At 38.7% G+C, this 16,586-nt stretch overlaps 1 protein-coding gene across 1 annotated transcript in view; it reads right to left on the minus strand.

The window, feature by feature from the left end:
• Nucleotides 1–7,268: 7,268 nt before the first annotated feature.
• The window catches only part of tmtc2a (transmembrane O-mannosyltransferase targeting cadherins 2a), a 91,821-nt gene continuing 82,503 nt past the window's right edge, over nt 7,269–16,586 (minus strand). The window contains 2 exon segments of the mRNA XM_084711011.1: nt 7,269–9,892; nt 9,895–10,060. Coding sequence (XP_084567137.1) covers nt 9,864–9,892; nt 9,895–10,060 — 195 coding nt within the window. The 3' untranslated portion in view covers nt 7,269–9,863.

Raw genomic sequence — 16,586 nt, forward strand, 5'->3', positions numbered from 1 at the left:
CTGATCTTCACAGGTCTTTAGACTGAAGCGGAAATGCAAAAACTTGCTGGGACACAGCCAGACTAATTACAAACTAGTGCCTTTCTTTCAAATTGCAAGAAAATAATTTATCTTAATATTTGTTACTTTGAAAGCCTGGGTGTCTAACATGTGCAGCAGTTTAATGTTTGAAGAAGAAGAATTAAGAATTGCTGAGTTTGTTTTCTCTGCCAGAATGCAATCACACATGGAGGAAATCAGCACCTACTTCTGTCACTCAAAGCAGGAAAGTAAGTCTTTTTTTCCACAGTAAGAAAACCATAATACATTTCACATTACATTCAGGACACTGTATTCATGATATGATCTGCTCAAACTGGCCTACATTTGTAGGTGTGGAGAGGAAAACGAAACTGAACTTGTTGTGTTACTCTCTGCATGTGACAGTTCAACACACCCAAAATCAGTGACGTCTATGAACAAACAAGTGTTGTCTTTCGTTCAGTGACTGCCACACCCACACTGACGGATGTGGTTTTTGTTTTTTTTATATAGATACTGGAAATGTTGCTAACCAACAACAGTAAACAATAATAAATAGAGATCATACAGTATATCAGGTTTCTCATATCTGACTAGAAGCTCATTGGGTTACAATACGCCTGTTTTTGTCTAAAGGTTTTGTCCTCATCTTTCATTTGAGAGGACATTAATTCTTTGTTACACCTGTTCAAATACAGAAGAAAAAAATCAAACCAACTGTATGTAAAAGAAGCTGCCAGCAGAGGTCGCTGTCGACACGTGCGACATTTCAGAAATCAGGCTGAACTGTTGGCACAGTCCAACACTGGCTGCTCCACATTATGTTTAGTGGTTTTCTACTGGCACATTTTTGTCATCATTTCTGCACAGAGCTCCTTCAGAGTGAGTCAGCAGCTCATCATTATACAGTACTCTACTTTCGAAAAGCCAGCAGTCCTTTGCTGGTTACCCAGAGGGCCACAGCTGGTGGTTGTATCTACTGCTGGAAGAATTACAATTCAGTCCAGTTGTGGGGTACTTTTACTTTTGCTTGAGTATTTTAATTCCCTGCCTCTTTATACATCTACTCCATGAAACTTTTTAAATCCAAGACATTTCACAGTGGGAATTATTAGGCACTTTAAAGAGGAATTCCAGTACTATTACTGATTACCTGTTAAAAATGTATCCAGTTACCTAATCCAAGTATCAGAATAAAACAGTGGTGGAACTTGATTACTTTTTTTTGGATTACCTCAATACCAATTATGTTGTGTATTGTGTTTGCTGTATGTTTATTAATTGTTTCTCTATATTATCATTCCTTTAAGTGCAAATGCATGTTTAGATTTATGGCCTTAATTGTGGAAATTTTAATGCACATGGTTAAGTATGCTATTTATATACTCAAACTTAAAGTAAACTGCAATGAGTATGAAGTAATAGTAGCAGTAGTATTGACAGGTTTGCCAGATAACTGAATTTATGTGTTACTAACGTTAAAGGCTGGTCTTACCCTTAAATGTTTAGATGTCCAGTTCTTGGAGGAAGAATTTGCACTGCGACGTTGTTCCTCTTTTCTGATTTAAAGACAAATAATTGTGAACTTTCTACCCAGTGAGGCCTTTTTCACCAGAGGCCACTGTAAGATTAACTGTTTTCGCTACGACCGGGTCGGCGTTGTGAGTCCCTGAAGTATTGTAATGTGTGCACAGTGGGCATGGTAGTATAAAATTGTCATCCTGCTAAATAATCCCCATTTTTTTACTGAGCGTAACTGTAATCTTATTGTCTTTTTCTATAACTCTAATGGAATACAGTTACCCTTTTGTCTTCAAATTATGTAATCCTTTTACATGTACTCTGTCACTCCCCTGGCCTGTTTACAGATGATCGTTTTACATCAAAATTCATTGTTAAAGATTAAAAACAGTGATTCCCAGTCCTTCCATCTTACAAAATACCAGATGTTTTAGTTGTTAGTGAGTTTGACAGAGAAATTTCCCTCTAAACTTTCAATCCAAGAGGTAGAAGTATGCAGTATTTCACAAAAAAGCAAAAATTACAGAGCCCACAAAGTGAAAATAGTATTGTGTAGCAGAACGTTCCCCTTCTTTTCTACTCCATTAATCGTCTCATGACCCTTAAGATTTATCTTGTGACCCTTTGGAGGGGGACCAGAAGAAGTTGAAACTAGTTCCACTTCAACCAGCTAAAAGAGTAAAACAGTACGTACACATTCATACATCAGTATTATCAGTCAGAGGGGCCATTTGTAAGTATAAAGAGTACTTTTACTTTTGATGCTTTCAGTATAGTTTTATTCTGCAAGTAGCATTTTAAATGCAGGACTTTTACTTGTAATTTACAGTAGATTTTAGAGTGTGTTTATATTGTTTTGGTGCCTTTACTGACTGAAGGACCTGAGTTCTTTCACCACTGTCCTTCATGTCTGTGCACAGGTCTGAGATACAGCAGACCTCAAATGCAGACGATGGCCAAGCATTTTTAGGTGAAAAAAACTATTTTGAAGTTTTGCAGGGAAGGTGAGACGGTGGCTGGCAGGAGTTAGGACTGAGGTGAGAGGAATGGTATGAAGGCTTGCAGGGGGAAATCCTAGGAATGAGAGCTGGCTGGGTGGCTTGGCAAAATGGTGAGGGGGAAGCTGGAGAACAGGCAGAACAGGCTGGAAAACTGGACTTTATCAGAGCTCGAAGTGGACATGTAGACAAACCATGACTGGCACAGGGATCCGCTGGAGACTGTTCATGCAAACTTCTTGTAGAAGAGGTGACGAGTTGATGGCAGACAGGTGTGCTGACTGCAGACGACGAGCAGGTGTGCTGGACAGGCAGAGCTGGGAGAATCACACCCACAAACCTCACATGAATTACAACAGAAAATCTGACAAATGTTTATTAAAAGTCTCCTCTATTGTGTTTCAAAGGTGTTTCTTTAAAATAGCACTTATAAAACTTCAAATATATTTGTGATTGACAAATTAAGACAGATCACAACATAATGTTTGCAACGATAAAGGTAGAGTCAATAGGATTTTTCCAAGCTGTTCTTAAACGCACCAGGACGTCAAATACCAGTGGTTTGTGTTGGTGAAACACCTGGATCGGACTTTTGATATGTTTTAAAGTTGAGAAAGTTTCTGATGCAGTTTGTGTGAGGTAATAATGCCTGTGCTAAGAGAGACAGACAAGGGAACAGGGGAACACTTGGAGACACAGGGGAACAGGAAACAACAGGGGAAAACACAACTATATTCGATCTTCCACTCTTTTGAACAGGAAATAATTGTATGCCCGACTGTTCAATTAAAGGCCCCTGAGCTTGAGGTTTGCTGAAACATCAAGAGTCACTATCCATGTGCTTCCACTTCTCCCACATGCTTACCTTGTAGGCGTAGTACCGAGCAGTGGCAGGAAATCTTTCATCTTGTCATGGTTCTGTCTGACTTCCTTCCCTATTGTGTACTTTTAGTGGTTTACTTTAACAAGTCTCCTGCAGGTGTTGCTCCCTGTCTCAGAAGTCATGTCTGCCGGATATGGAAGACCCAAACACGCTTGTAGCTATCATGTGTAATCAGAGTGCTTCCTCATCGGATGTGAAACTGGTGTGACCACGGATATACAGAGGCAAGATGGGGCCAGGGATACGAAACAAGGAGCTCTGTGACGTTGTGTCACATATGGATGCATAAAGTACCCTTAAGCATCCGTATGAGACGCACCAGGCTTTCAGATACTTCTCTATGGACCCATCCATGTCAGGTGATGTTGCATAAAGGCAGGGAAAGTCTGCATATGGAGGAGGATCAAACAAACATGGAGGATGGACGGAGACCTGGGCCGTGTCCTGTGAGAAACCAACCTATTTCACTTAGGTCACATGATGTACATAGCATTTTTGTACTACTACTAGTGTCTAAACCAGACGTTTTGGTGCCTAAACCTCACCAAGTAGTTTTAGTGCTATAATCTAATGAAGACGTTTTGGTGCCTTAACATAATCAAGCAGTTTTGGTTCCTAAACCTAACCAAGCAGTTTAAGTACCTGAACCTGAGCACATAGTTTTGGTGCCTACAAAGTGGTTCTGGTGTATTTTATAAGTATTATTTGGTGACTAAACCTAACCAAGTAGTTTTGGTAACTAAATTTAACCAAGTGGTTTTGGTGCCGAACCTCACCAATTAAATTTGGTACCTAAACCAAACCAAGTATATTTTGATACCTTAAGCTAACCAATTAGTTTTGGTACCTAAATTTGGTAGTAGTTAAGTAGTATTGGTGCTGAAATTAAATTTGGTGCCTAAATCCAACCAAGTAGTCTTGGTACCTAAACCTAATAAAGAAGTTTTAGTGCCTTAGCCTTACCAAGTGGTATTGGTGCCTAAACCTAACCAAGTAGGATTTTTTTTTTCCCCTATACCTAATTAAGTAGTTTTGGTGCCTTAACTTAACTAAGGAGGTTTGGTGCCTACACCTAACCAAGAAGATTTAGTGCCTATGCTTAACCAAGTAGTTTTGGTGCCTAAATCTAACCAAGAAGTTGTAGTTACTAAATCTAACCAAGTGGTTTTGGTGCATATATTTCTTAAATCTAACCAAAATGTAACAATTTCACAATGTTAACCCTTTGTTATAAAGGCCCAAATAAACCCTTAAAAAATGTAGTTAGAAGTAATTTCAGAGATGTTGTGTGAGCTACGCCCTTTGGGAAAAACATAAAAATCAATGAGCAGTGGAATCCATCACACACCATAAGCAGATGCACTATTTCATCAAACATGTACATATGACAGAATAATCGACCGTATTCAAGATAAGAAAATCTGTGACACTGCCATTCCACACTCAAACAGATGCTAATGATTTTATTATCTCATCATTTTTATGGACCAGAATATTCACACCCAGCTTTCATTTGTAGCAACCAGGAGAAAAAATCACACTCGCTTTCTATTTTGACTTATTTGTTTCTTTACTTGTCTCAGTTTTGTATGAAATGAGCCACATGTGTATGAGACTGTTTATTGTTATTGGTAGTTTTGGTAGATGTAGATCATTTAATTGGTCCTGTGGGAAAGAAGGGCAGATTCAGTGAGGACGCGGTTTCAAAATAAGGTTATTTCTATGCATAATAAACCCATTCATGGTTCAGTGTTACGCTTATTATTATTATTACATAACAAAATCTGCCCTCACAGATTTATGCTAACTTCTCACGCATAGTTTGAAGTGTTTGAAACTGGGTCTGTGAGTTCTTCCAAGTCAATAAGTGAGTCGAGTGAGTTGATATCTTCTTAAATATTTACAGCTTGGTGTGCTCTGAGTCTGGCTTGTGATTATAACCTCTTTGATGTCTGCTTCATCAGATGATATCAACATGTTGAGTTTGTGGAAAGACCGAGTCTAATTAGAGGTTCCTCTCAGAAGCCTGTCTCTGTGTGCGTCGTGTCATTCAGAGAGACCGAGCGTGACGCCGTTCTCGTCCGTCTCCAATGAAACCAAGACGAGGCAACGACACTAGAGAGGCATTAGTTGCTTTTTAAATCCTTTAACATTTCAGACACTCTAAAATATATCTGGGAATCTCAGTTAAATAGAGCAAATCCTGGAAACTAGTCCAGGAAGACAGTTTCATCACTGCTACACTGACGACAGACTGTTCTCAGTGTTTATCCAGTTCACCCTGTGCAGCCAGACAATCTGTTCAGCCCTGATGCTGTGCTCCTCTTAAACAGCACAGAAACACACTTCATGTTGTTTTATCAGCTCGATACTTCATGATTTTCCCTTGTTCTGTGACAGTAGTTTATAAACATGAATTTGAGCTGTTTCAGAATATGACACATAATCTCTGTTTGCAGCGTCAGAAACACCAGCTGTTATAAATACAAAAGGTTTTCATGCTTTGTGTTTGTGATTGATTTGTTCCTAACACAGAGACACACCCTGATCTTTTACTTCAGTAAAAGTAGCCATACTACAGCGGACGTGTACTCCGATATGAGTAAAAGTCCTGCATTTGAAAGTTTCCCTAAGTAAAAGTACAAGACTAGCTGTTATTTTTAAAAAGATATTTTACCTTGCTTCTCTGTGTGCTTTCTTTTTGTTTTAAATAACATTTTCTCTTCTGATTTTAAGCATAATATTGCCTATATTATATACTGTTTGTATTCAGCCGTGCTGCAGTATCATTTCCACCATTGCTGATTGTTGATTTATAGAAATAAAGTTTACAATTAAAAAAGTACAAAACTATTGCCATCAAAACACATTAGGTGAAGTACAATGAATCATTAATGTGTACATAATGTCGAGGCTGGTAAATGTAGGGCTAATTTCAAGACATTATATATATTTTAATATCGACCCATGCTGCTACAATGATTTATCAGGGTCGAATAGGTCGAAGGGTTTTTGTTTTTTAAATGTCGATACCTTTGAATGCTTCTTGTAAGTTATATTAATATTATTTTATTCAAATTAAGCAGTTTTGATCCATCTGTTAGTATCAGTTCACTGGTCACATTGGAAGGTCATTTTCCTTTATAATTATTGTGTTGTCTTTTGTTAAAAAAAAAAAAAAGTGCACAGAAAAATTGCACATTCTGCAACTGAATGTTTTAATTTGTCACAGTCTTGTATTTTTGTTCCAGCTTATAAAATTTAAATCCCTGTGGATACTTTCATCTGCCAAACTGTGATTTTGTCACTTCACCACGTTCTGCTCATGTTCTCCAATCTTTGCCACCTTTGTCTCATATACATCCAGAGAAAAACAAGTTTATAAACTACTGGATCGCCTGTGAATTCCCTCAGGAAAAGTACACATGTAATTAATATCAGTAATGAGAAAGAGTCCAGTCAACCATTGTTACTGATATTAATCGTACCTGTGATCATTGTTTGAGGCTGAATGTGCTTCATTTTCTTTTGGACGCTTTGGCACATGGATTGTTTCCATGGTAGAATTTCATAATGGTGAAATAAACTCCTGTTAGGGTATTGAATGTGGATTTGTGACACGTTTCCCACGTTTGTTGCCTGTTTCCGGGGTTTTCTTTTAGCTGACAGTCGTACTTTGATGTGTCACAGAGAGAATCAGGTGGAGGTGAATGCTTGTGTGCAGTGACAGCAGTGAAAGCTAAATATCACACTCACTCTGTATTCACATAAATATACATGTGGTTTGACTGACTGAATTTACCTTGTTGAGAGGCGCAGGTTTCCCAGAGGACATCACACTGCTGAGAGTAAAATTCATGTTTTTTTATTATGGAAAAAAGTTCACTTTTCTGTACAAAACACAGCACATTTTCAGCTACACATTTTCTATAATTTAACCAAACATCACAATCATCAAAAAACATCTAACGCCTTTTTCTTTTTTTTTTTAAGAAGCTCTCTCTGTGTCACAAACCCCATTCTGTGACAGGAAACACAACCTGATGTCCCTGAGCAGAGAGAAAAAAAAAACAAAAAGAACATTTTAATGAAATTGTCTACTGCAGCCTATCTATGTGGAGAAATCATGGAGGGTGGGCTACTGTGACAGTGACGGCACAGTGTTGGCTTCTTCATATAAAATAAACGTATTAATAAATTAAGTTTGATCATTTGAACACATGAAGTAAAACATCTTCGTTTGACACAAGGAAACACAACACATAAGAACATGAGAACAGTTCTTGCTTGGCACAAAGGGCGTAAAGACTCAGTACAAGCTTTGGCACCACTGAGGAGTTTTCTCGTGATCGGTTTTCATTTTTACAGTCACAATGGTTTAAGATGCACCACGTGCAAACAATCTTCAGTGACTCGGACAACAGACAATTGGCTATTTATTATTGTACGCTTTAACCTGTTCTTTAATTGATTCTTCCGAAGCGCCTCCTAAATTTGGTAACCAGCAGAACCTTTGAGAACTTTCTACCGTTTCCCGTGCATATGCCATATATTGGGCTTGTCTGTGAAAAGAAAACTTTGACAATTTTGAAGATCATTAAAAGATGTTGCTGGGGCACCTGTAAAATCCTCATATAATTACATATTAAGTTAGCTACTGTTAGCATAACACTAGCTAATGATTGGTGTAGATTATCTAACTGTTAGCTAGCATTTTGGTAACATTAGCAATCAGATTTAACTGGTTAGCTTATGACAGATGAAGACTAGCTAGCTAGTGAGCTAGCATTTTGCTTATATTAGCTATTACAATGGTTCCCAAACTGAGGGGCATAGAGCCATTGCAGAGGCGGAGGTGTGGATGACCACCTGAAAAATATGGAGTGAAACCAAGTTTAATGACTCTGATGTTTGTGAAAACAAACTAACAAGCGTTTGCTAATTTTGTCATGAGATCAGATTTTTTAAAAAAAACAAAAATTCAGGGCAGATCCACTAATGACTGATTAAGATTAGAAAGCTAGTTAGCTAGCATTTTGCTAACATTAGCTGTCAGATGTAACTAGCTAATGATTGATTCGGATGAGCTAGCTAGTTATCTAGCATTTTGATTTTACAACTGTTGGAGACTACCCAGGTAGTTAATGTTTTCCTGACATTAACCAACTTAAAATGTTACTATAAATCACTTTTTCAGTTTACTCGTTTGTTTGTTTGTTTCAAGGAAAGAAGGACGTTGAGTGAGGTTCTGCTGGGTACAAAGCTTGCTCAACTGTTACTGGAGCACAGGGTGAAAAAGGGCAGAACTAAAGAATGGTCAATGGGTTGGAGCAATTTACTGTACAGTTCTGTATTAGAGGGTAGTACCTGAAGATGTCTTAGCACTGGCATGCTTTTAACGTTATACATTTACTGTGTTAAGAGTAAAACCTGAAGCCAGAGCACCCTGAGGGTAACTAGTCAGGGGTAGCACTGATTTAGCATAGCACTCCTACAACATTATCGGACTCACGGTGTAAAGCTGAAAAGAAAAAAAAAAATCAATGCAGTGGAACTAGAGATAACAGCTGTTTTTATTCTGCACATTCTTCTTTCTTGTCAAAACCTGGCACCTACATTACCCACAATACAACATGACCACCTACAGTTCGGACACATTCAGGTATGTTATGCTAGTAGCAGCTAATGTAGCCTCGAGCCGCTAGCTTGGCTACAAAGGTCTCGTAAGCTCAGTTCTTTCTGACTCCAGAACTCTGGATTTTTATCTTTTTCAAACTTGTAGTCTTTAGCCCCAACTGACACTGACTCAAGTGACATCACTTGAGGCAACTTCACGCAGCTCCCACTGAAACTTTTTTTGGTCACGGATGCAGGAGTACTCCCCATGACCTGCAAAACAGACTTTGAAGTGTAAAATCGGCGGAATTCCCCTTTAACACAAACCGGCTAGAATCATGAAAGACAAATGCTGAAAACTTCAAAACCAATTCTGCAGAAATTATTATTTAAATATTTTTGCTACATCCTCATTCAAATTAAGTGCTTCAAAACAAATCCAAGTTTTTAATGACAGTGAAATAATAATCAGCTGATTTTTGAGACCTTTTTTGCAAAGGTTTTTTCCTCAAGACTTTGCAGTTATTTGCCTTTGACTTCAGAGCATCGTTTAGCAAATGCGCTTCATATTTTATAAAATGTAATAGTAAAAGGTGACATTAGTCTTAGTTGTTTGAGCCACCATGCAGCACTGATGGTGACGTATCATTGGGCTGAACGCCCTTGAATCCCAGACATGCCAAGCCTCAAACTGTCCTCCACAAGCATCACAACTGTAAAGTCTGTCCTGTCTCGTGGAGCTTTTGTCCTCCAGCTCACTCACGTCCTGTCCTGTCCTGTCCAGGACTCTACGTCATCGTTAAGGAAAGAGCGCAGAAACCCTCTCAGTTCAAAGGTCGCTCCTCTGCATCCTAGTCCTGAGTCCCTGCCTCTCCATGATGTTCCACAGCTTGCGCAGGTTGGACTGGGTGATGACATCATCGGGTTTGAGCTGTAGTGCACGCAGGTAGTTGGCCTCCGCTTCGGGAAGTTTGCCATTCAGGTGGAGGATGGCGCCGAGGTTCATGAGAGCAGCTGGGTACTAGAGGAGGAGAGGGCAAAGGCACAGAGAAAGAAGGGTCAAAACAGAAACCTTCTGAGGGCGCTAAAATGAACCTACCCAGGGGTCAGCTGAGAACCCCTTCATATTCCAGGGGTTTTATCTAGAACCAAGCCAGGGGGTTCTAATGAAAACCCTTTTATATTGAAAGGATTTTATCAAGTAGAGCCCCTTTTGTATAATGGTACAAAGAACCCTGGGTAAACCCTCGATGAAAGAGTTGAGATTTCTTTGGATAAAAAAGGGTTCTTCAGAAGCAAATGCCTCAAAGTAAGATCAGCTCTTCAGGAAGAACCTTTTTGGAACCCTTATTTCTAAGCGTGTACTGTAAGTAACACGCTGAATACGGAAAAGTACCTCATGCAACCCCACTTCAAAAAATGTGAACTATCCCTTTAAGGTGTCCACTTACAGGATTACTGTACTTGTGGCAACTGTGTCGACCTTGGATTTATCTTTCTGGACAAACTATTTTAAACTCACCCTTCTCAGTTCTACATTTGACACAGACATTTATGCGAGACATACACACATTTTAGGAAGCCTGCCAGGTTTTTTTTATGGAGAGTGGATTAAGGCGAGAGCTCTGGTGAAATTTGCTTAAGGCGAAGAAAATCAAACATGCATTAAATTATTGCTAATGCAATCTCACTGCGCAGTAGCACACATGGACAAAGACAAAAGTGTGTCCTTTAACAGCGGCAAAAAAAAAAAGAAAAAGAAAAAAAAGGTGGTTCTGCCCAGAACCATTCTCTTCTAAACAACCCTAATTTTGAAGAAGAGGTTTGTCAAGCATTCTCTGTAAAACTAAGGATTCCATTAAAACCTGTTTCGTCCAAAGAACCCTTCGTAGAAGAAAGAGTTCTTCAAGGATTTCAACAATCCCAACTCTCTCATTAAAGTCTGAACCCCCTGAGTGTCTTAAAACCCTTGGAAGATTAAAAGGCTCTCTGTAGAACCCAATGAGTGTGTTCTAGATAAAAAATAAATGGTTTCTCTGTAGAACCCCTTGGGTGGGTTTTATATAAAACACTTGGAATATATAAAAAGAAAATTCTGTAGAACCCCCTCAGTCTGTCCTAGAAGAAACTCTTGGAATTTAAAAATGTTCTCAGTAGAACCCCTTGCATGTGCTCTGAATAAACCCTTGGAATATAATAAGGTTCTTGATAGAACCCCCTGTGTGTGTGTTCTAGATAAAACCCTTGCCAGGTTTGGGTTCTTCTTGGCACCCTTAAAAGATGAAAAGGTGCAGGAAAGAACCCACAGAGAGGGCTCTGAGTGGAACCACCGTAGATGTAGAACCTCTCACAGGGGGTTCTAGATGGTTCTAGGTATAACCCTTTATGTTGGGTTCTAGGTAGAATTCTCTGAAAGGGTTCCAAGGTACCAAAAAGCTAAAGAACCCTTCATGGTTCTAGTTAGCACCTTTGTTTCTAATAGTGTTGAGTGTTTTTGATGATATGGATGAACGAACCTGCTCAGCAGAGGTAGCAGAGTTGTGTTTCTGGAGTTATTTTTTAATAAAAAACGTCTTTCTGAAGACACAAAGTGAGGCCATCTGGCTCCTGAATCACGCACCGCGCGTGGAAATCTACAGACACGACTCTCGGCTAAGCCGTTAACTAACAAACACGCCCAAATCTCATCCTAAAAGTCGGCGGCACCTCATCCCCCGGACCTGGCCCCGTTCCCAGGCCTGCGTCCTCGCTGCATGACATATGGTTAGCAACTTGGCAACTAGTTCACAGCTTTTCTCTCCCCAAACACAACTGCTCGTCTCCTCTCCACGATGATATTTCACTTGTTTACATTCCACTTCTCCAGCAGTGTTAAAAGACAAGCGTGGGGAGTGGGTGCTTGTTTTTCCCACCTAATGGATCAAATGAACACTTACGGGGCTGGAAGATTTCAAGAAGTGTCCTGGAAAACACGGGGAAATTAATTAATTAACAGCTGCTTTTTTTTGTTGGTTTGTTTTTCTCACCTTGTGCAACAAAAGACTGTATGAACCGGTTACATTTCAAAGTGCTCCAAACCCTGTGTTCTGCTTTTTGTAGCATTGAGGAGCTCCGCGAGCAGCTGAGACACACTAATCCAGATAAATGAGGGTCCCTTTGTCACTCTAGACAACTGGGTGATATACAATACACAGACTGGGCTAAATCATTAGAAATGGAGCCGTGTTTACACGTGTTCTGTGCACAGAAACTCCGCCGGAAAGTAAGTCGGCAATTAGTTTTTTTGCTTCTCTTTTGACTGAAACAATTATTTCTGAAGTTGTGTGGGTTTTGCAGTGATACACTCACAGAGATGAAAGGGATTTAATATTTCAGGCTTAAGTGAGTTAGATGTACAGTATATTTAAGACATAATCTACCTCTGATCTTTAGCTGTTGATCCTGCCCCATGAGCTACAGTGGACCAGTTTCATATTAGCTTTAAAGTTATAATCCTTAAAGGGCCCCGCCAGAGAAGTTTTAAGATATGCAGAAATACTCTGCTTTAAAGAGTCATTCATTGAAAATTCTGTTTGTATTTTACAGGTAGAGAGGGGAAACCGGGGGCAATTGGAACAAGGGCCAGTTGTGACAAAAGCTAGAAACAAGCTAGAGTGGTGACAGGAGCAGGATGATTTCACCTCGGCAGAAGTTTTCAACAAAAAATATGATTTTGAGGTGTGAAAGTTATGTTTTGGATGTTTAGCATTTGTCTTCTGCTGTCTTAAGTTTAGACGACTGTGAAACTTTCATCAATTTAATTTTAGCTCTGACTTATTGGTTAAAAATTAACATGAACAAACTATATTAAGATAAGTGGCGCTAACTAGCATACACAATTTTATCATGGCTGCAAGATCGAGGGCAATTGTAACACTAAATCTACAACTAAATCTACAACTGTAAATGTAAAATTACTTTTAATGCGATTTAAATAATTAAAATAATAATAATTCTGGTTACCACTATAACAGCAACAACAAAAATAGATATGCATATACATATCAGGCCTCATATCTAAAACAATTTGAAATATATACCAAAAAAAAAACATTATTAGATACAGCAGTAATGTGAAGACTTTGAGGTGTGCTTTTATGACATAAGACAAATAGTCTTGTCATTATTAGTGAAACTGTATAATTAATTATTGCACATTTATGTTTCTTTTCAAAAATGAGGGAAAATGTAAAAAAAAAAATGTTACAATTGCCCCCAGTCTCCCCTATCTAAGGTCTATAAAAACTGACATTTTGACATGTATTTGGCATAAATCAAGAGATAAATGAGCAACTGTCACGGGGACACAGGATTAGAAGCTGGGAAATGTATTTTTCATTTCACTGTCTGCATTAATTTACTGCTAATGCAACCAGAACATCCAACACCTGCTGCTTCACATTAAAAGCATTCAATAACCATAATGTGGTCTGCGGTTCTTTGTGAAGAAGCCACAAGAAAAAAAGAAAAGAAAGAATGTACTTATTACTGCTGTTAGCACAAAAATGCATCTACAAAACAAAAGGTTGTGTCCAGATGGGAACACTAGACTTGAAAAACTCTTGCAGGATTTGTACGCGTTGTTGTACAAACTAATTATATTTTATAATGTGACAGCACTGTGGTTAAGATCTGCCCAGGGTTAGAGAAAGGTCATGGTTTGTGTTAAAATTATCACCCTCATATGATTTTTCACAGGTCTGCTGCTCTGCAGGATTACAGCATAAAAAAAATATTTCAACACGAGCTTCTCACATAATCCTTTTTCATTTGCAGGAACCAAAACAGACCAAACTGAAGCCTAATTAGTCACAGAGTCACAGAACCTGCTCCCGCAGTCAGCAAACATCACCTATTCTGCTCAGAGTACAGCTTGAGATGAAACTCTATCTCGGTGGTGTAAATAAAGCATTTCAGTCTGCGCGAGCGAAGTGAAAAACTCTTCCTGCACCTTTCTCTGGAGGCACACAATCATTGCCTTTCTTAGCACGAAGAGCCACCGCTGAATCTTTCATGACCTGAAAGCTATTGGATTAAGTTGATATTTGAGAGACTGTCATTCACTAAGCAGACGTGTGCAGGAAAAATGTCAAAGACAAGAAGCGCTTTACTCGTGACAAATGACAAGAGAAGCCCTCAGCGTGTCTGAATGTGCACATGAAGGCTTCCAGACTGTGAATTATAATGACTGGGACTTTGAGGTAGCTTATTTTTTACAGAATAAAATCTAAATACGTGGCTTAATTTAAAATGGACTACCAGTATTCTTCTCGTCTATGGTTTCACTAATCTTTCAGGGCTTAAACGGGATATATAGAGGCAGGCAGACCTTATCTATAAAGGGACAGATGCTAAAAAGGAGTGATTCCCAGCCAGAACTTGTCCCCCATGGGGTAGTTCTGCAGTTGCCAGCGGGTACATGGAAAAAATGTAGAGTGGCTCAGTTACTTTGAAAGAAACAGTTGAAACACCTGAACACTTGGCCTAATAGTTAGCTAACAATAATGCATAAATGACTGATATTGTCAGCTAAAAGTATGATTTAACAGTTGAAGTAGTCAGCTAAACGCAAAAGATTAATAATTAGTACCTGTTGTTAAGACGGACCATTATTTTGAAACCACAGTGGTCAGAAAAATGCAACACAAAGTACAAATTCTCCCCCTGCAGTTGTTAGTGACTGCCGGCCTTGTCCATGGTGCTGAATCAGAGGGGATTCTCCCCTTAATAGTCTGTCTTTCCGTCTATATTCACCAAACAACACTGCAAGATATTTTGCCGCTGCAGACACATTTCCAGTGTTGAAATCAAATGAGAGTTTTACTTCAGTTTGTACATGTCACGGTCACCTTAGATGCAGAATAAACAAAAGCTCAGTTGGAGCCGTAAAAATAATTCTCCACGGTCTTTTTGTCATCTCAGCTGTTTCACCAAAATCAAATATGTTATTAGATACTAGGGTTAGGATTATTTTCAGAGCAATGGACAGGCTGTCACACAAGTAGGCTTTAGGTTCAATGGGACATTTTGTGGATTTATGGGGTATGGTTGATATAGTTAGCTAAATGTAATAGTGAGCTAAAAGTAAATAGTTAGCTAAATGTAATAGTTAGCTAAAAGTATTCCTGAAATAGTTAGCTAAATGTAATAGCTAGCTGAAAGTATGGTTGAAAGAGTTAGCTAAATGTAATAGCTAGCTGAAAGTAGATAGTTAGCTAAATGTAATAGCTAAAAGTATGGTTAAAATAGTTAGCTAAAAATTATAGTTAGCTGAAAGTATGGTTGATAGAGATGGCTAAACATAGAGCTTTCTGAATGATGGCATGGCACAAATAACAGTTAAAATAGTTAAACGTAATAGCATATATATATTTGAAATTGTTAATTAAAAGTGTGGATGAAACAGATAGCTAAAAGTAAAAGATACATGGTTGACATAGTCTGCTAAAAGTATGAATAAACTGTTGAAATAGTTAAACGCGACTGTTAGTTAAAAGTATGGTTGAAATAGTTAGCTAAACATTATTGATAAACTGTTGCATAGCTAGCTAGATGTATGGTTGAAAGAAAACTAGCTGAAATAGTTAGCTAAAAGTATAAACAAGCAGTTGAAATGGTTGGCTAAACACAGTAGTTAGCTAAAAGTATGCTTGTAATAGAAAGTAATAAAAAAGTAATAGATAAAAAGTTGAAATAGCTAAAGCTAAAGTTAGCTAAAGAGTAATAAATGTATGTCTTAAGTACTGTAAAAGAATGGTTGAGTTATCTAAGTTACAGATAGAATCAGTTAGCTAAAAGTTAAAATAAATAGCTAAAATAATTAGCACAAAGTAAATATATACTGTATATAAAATTACTTTATGTAATAATGTTAAATCACATCCACATTTTGAACTCAATTACAACAGACACAGGAGGAGGGGGAACACAGCTAGAAAAGGAGGGGCGATCTAACACTAGTTACTCCAGTGAAGGGCATGAAGATGAAAGTTTAATCCTCTCTCCTGACTGAGCCGAACATCAGTCACCGAGCAGACCGTCACCAAGCAGCCCGACATGACAGATGACTGCAGGAAGCTCCTTCTAGGTCTGGTTTAAAAACACTGGGGCTCCTATGACCAGTCCACGCACCCGCAGCCTTTGAAGTGACTGATTCATACAAAGCAGAAACAGGATATAATAGCCCTCAACTTCCTCAACCGCATGTGCTGACACCGAGAGACGCGATATCCCACAAGGCTCTTGCCTGTTTAACTGCGACGATCAAGTATTTGCTCTGAAGCTGGATGTGTGAATTCAATATCAGGCGACAGTAACCACTGAACTCTTCTTCTCCCTCTGTGGGATTTCTGTGTTTGCATAAGAACATCGAGGCACCGGTTCCCAGCCATGAACAGAACACACTTTCCATTTTATGTTCAGCTCTGTCACTGTTTGCCAGGAACAACAGTACTATAACATAATGTCAGAATGATGGGTAACGCGTAGCGTGTTGTAAATTGAATTTA

The sequence above is a fragment of the Lutjanus erythropterus genome, chromosome 22 (genome assembly GCF_056507025.1).
Source record: "Lutjanus erythropterus isolate fLutEry1 chromosome 22, fLutEry1.hap2, whole genome shotgun sequence".
NCBI classification, from domain to species: domain Eukaryota; kingdom Metazoa; phylum Chordata; class Actinopteri; order Lutjaniformes; family Lutjanidae; genus Lutjanus; species Lutjanus erythropterus.